Here is a 3611-nt window from a genome sequence, read left to right as displayed (position 1 = left end):
CATGGTCATTTGTAGCTAACCATGGAAGACCTGCCCCATCGCCAAAACAAGGCAATATATCCCCACCTCTAGTTGCCAATCGTGTCATTCTTTCAGGACCAATCGGTTCTTTAAATATATAAACTGGTCCCATCTCAGCAAACAAAGCACACTGACGTCGACGACGTTGTTGACCAGCAGTTGTAGATGGAGGATTTGACCCGATGCAACAGAAAGAAAGCGGTTTGGATATACGAGGATATTCAAACGGACGAGTTTCATACAAGGACCCGTCAATATATAGCCGCAATTCACTGTCTGAATTCCCTATGAGTCCCTGGTTGCAGGTATGCTCAAGGCCAATAAAGTACCAACGCTGAGGCTTAAATGCATGAGTGAAATGCAGTGAAGTTTTAGTTCCTTTACCACTGCCACTCTCAACCACCAAAAATTGTGCATAGAAATATGCTTCAATCCCCTGATTATCAGGGGTTAAAAAGCTGAACAGACGAGGCATATGAGCAGTACCCTCACCATTGTGTACATTTGCAGCCGCTGCAGCAGACGTTTTTCCTGATTTGGCTGCTGAAGCAGCAGCAATTGCAGCTGCAGCGGTTGAAGCATCTAATGTATCAGCAAATGATTCAATGTAAATCCAAGTTGCAAATGCATAGCCATTGGTAAAAGGCCAACGAGTTTCTCCCGGGCCAAGTAAGCCTGAGCTTTCACCAACAAATTCAAAACTACACGCAGGTCCTCTTGATTCTTTTCCATTCATTGCCTTCTCCAAGGCATCCATCAATGGACTTGACCACACTGTAGGAAGATACTTTTTAATAACATGAAGCCATCTATACAAATCTTCAACACTAAGAGAGTGCCCAGCTATATGTTGAATACAGTGAAACAAAACTGCTGCATTCCGCATCATAGTGGCGTCCTTGGATATTATCTCCTCGACTGATCGCAAGAGAACACTTAATAAACCCGCCATGGAACACATAGCTCTGTTTCTGGTGCAAGAACGTAAAATTGCTAGCAATCCTCGCACCATACGGGTCCTTGGGGACATAAAATTGACACTGTCACCGGAACAAGGTAAGCAAGGAATAAGCTCGCCAGCAACAATGGCAGCACGAGAGTTTAACATCACACTAGGAGGGTTGCTATCTTCATCCTCTTCAAAGCTCTCTACTCCACCCATGGTAGCAAGAAGTGAATCGGTGACAAGAAAAGCAATAGTCTCTGAATCCTCTCCAGACCCAACAAAACTCTCAACACCGCTAACAATATTCTTAATTTTGTCTAAGCTCTCAGGCTTACCCATGATGGCTGAATCAACAAGATGCAATAACTCTGGAGAAACGTTTGGCATCGTAGACTTTGGTTTAGGCCTCTGTGGGGACTGTACCACAGGAAACCCAGATTCTTGATGGTTCAAAGAATCCAGACTGGTAGCTGAAAGAGACTGGTTAAGGTTCCTATCTTGATCTCCTAGAGAAACCTGTTCAAAATGATCATCCTTGAGGACAGCATCAACTGAACTAATCCCTTGTAAATGATCTGCATCATCCATTCCTACCAGAGCATGTTCATCAGCAAGAAAGCTAGAATCATCTACAACATTAGGCTTATCAGCAACATCGAGGTTTCCAACAGAGGCTTTGGAGAACTTGTTTACTTCATCTTCTTCCATTTTTATAAACTTATAGCCTTATCCATTCCCACCACCACCTGATTACAACAGCCATTACAGATTTTAGCTCGTATCGTAGTAACAAGGAATAAAATCATTGACAATGACGAACATGTAAACGTAACTAACGCATACCAACTCAAATCTATTCATAGTAATAAAATTACAAACATGAAAAAAACAAACACCTTCCCCTCGGCAATTTTAACGTCCGAGCACAATTAAAAGGCTTCGGAGGAGAAATCAAACATGAAATCAGAATTCCCGAGGATCCGATTTAGTAAGATATCAGAAATTTCATATGACGCACGGATCGGAGATAATGTCGAAACGAAAAAAAGAAAAAAAGTGAAATGGAAGCAATTGAGAATACCTGAGTCGCGTAGCTAGAGTGGGTTCCCTTGGATACGACGCCGTAAGAAATGCATTGTAGAATCGGTCAGGATCTAATCGGAGAAGAAGAGGAGCAGCAACGATCGGAGAAAGGCGCGCGCGAGGAAGAGGGACTGTTGTTTTGATTCAGCAATTTCGCTCCCAATAAATATAAATCAATCAATCAATTAAAAAAAAAAAAACATGTTTTTTTTTTCTTTTCAATACCCTTGAGATCAGCTCTCTCTAGAGGAGTTTCTAAACGACATCGTTTCAAAGCATCCAGCGGCAATGAATAGAGAAGAAAGGCTTGCGCTTTCACGCGCTTAGTTGGCGCGTCGAGGCATACATAAATATATAAGCATTCCATTATCAATTAGATAAAAAAAAACCGGTCCAAACGAAATAATTTATTTATTAATTCAATGTCCGGTCTCGTATAGTTCTCAAACTTCCGAGACACTTCGCTATATAATTTGTACCAATAACTAGTAGAGAAGATATTACGAAAAGACTAATAAAAATAGTTGTACGCTCTCTCGAGGGTGTCAGAATAAATAGGTTCGGTCTTGTGCAAGGTAAATCCGAAAGTCTCGTCCATATTCAAATCCTCTGGAACGAACTCGTTTTTGACGTTTTTAGGATGCCATTCAAACGAATAGATAAGTGAAGCAAGCATGAGAGGCACAATCCTCAAAGCCAATGATATTCCAGGGCATATCCTTAGTCCACCTCCAAACGGTATCATCTCGAAATCTTTTCCTATCGTCTCAGTGTCTCGTCCCAAGAATCTCTCTGGCTCAAACCGTTCCGGATTTTCCCACACGGTCGGGTCTCGTCCTATGGCCCAAGCGTTGACCAGGATCTGAGCATTTTCAGGAATGGGGTACCCTAATATCTCTGCGTCGTCTGACTCAGCTTTGCGTGGGATCAGGAATGGACTCGGTGGATGCAAACGGAGAGTCTCTGTTACAACAGCTTGTAGATAGGGAAATTCTAAGAGATTGGAGTCACGAACGTAACGGTTTGGGCCAACAATAAAGTTGATCTCGACTTTAGCATTAGCCATAGCCTCGGGGTTACGAAGCAGCTCAGCCAATGCCCATTCCACGGTGGTAGAGTTTGTTCCCGTTCCCGCAATAAACAAGTCCTCAAAACAAAAGAAAAAAAAAAAGATTATATTATACTTAGCTAGCTTGTGTTTCATTTAATAATTAAAAGTTAAAACATTACACTTTCCTAGAAAAAAAGAAATTATTTTTACTTTTATCAAAGTAATATTTCACTTTGAGGAAAATGAATTAAAACAGTTAATTTGTAATAAACGATTTTTATAGATATTTTGCGGTGACGATTGAGGAAAATGAATTATAATAGTTAAATGCTAAATGTCCTGTTTCCGAAACCAAAACAATCGTTGAATATTTACGTAAAACAAACGCAAAGAGAAAAAAATCAATCGAACCATAATTTTAAGACTTGAAATCTTGAATCACTTACCAATAGAAAGTGTTTGATATCGTTTACGTCGACTTCCGACCCGTCTTCGTGAATAAGATCAATC

At 40.7% G+C, this 3611-nt stretch overlaps 2 protein-coding genes across 2 annotated transcripts in view; both read right to left on the bottom strand.

The window, feature by feature from the left end:
• Window positions 1-2208, bottom strand: part of LOC104749240 (BEACH domain-containing protein C1-like) — a 14256-nt gene extending 12048 nt beyond the window's left edge. The window contains exons 1-2 of the mRNA XM_010470830.2: window positions 2049-2208; window positions 67-1713 (exon numbers count right to left, since the gene is read on the bottom strand). Of these exons, the coding sequence (XP_010469132.1) occupies window positions 67-1675 (1609 nt within the window). The 5' untranslated portion in view covers window positions 1676-1713; window positions 2049-2208. The remainder of the gene's footprint in view (window positions 1-66; window positions 1714-2048) is intronic.
• Window positions 2562-3116, bottom strand: LOC109129423 (cytochrome P450 76C1-like). Its single transcript, XM_019237650.1, has one exon. It carries the CDS (start codon window positions 3114-3116, stop codon window positions 2562-2564), a length of 555 nt encoding a protein of 184 aa, XP_019093195.1.

Source organism: Camelina sativa, chromosome 16, assembly GCF_000633955.1.
Source record: "Camelina sativa cultivar DH55 chromosome 16, Cs, whole genome shotgun sequence".
NCBI lineage: Eukaryota > Viridiplantae > Streptophyta > Magnoliopsida > Brassicales > Brassicaceae > Camelina > Camelina sativa.
The sequence above is the reverse complement of the archived record's forward strand: the minus strand, read 5'-3'. Positions and strand labels throughout refer to the sequence as shown.

Bases quoted from the DNA above. Each gene is read 5' to 3' on its own strand.
- LOC109129423 (XM_019237650.1), bottom strand. From the start codon at position 3,116: ATGGCTAATGCTAAAGTCGAGATCAACTTTATTGTTGGCCCAAACCGT.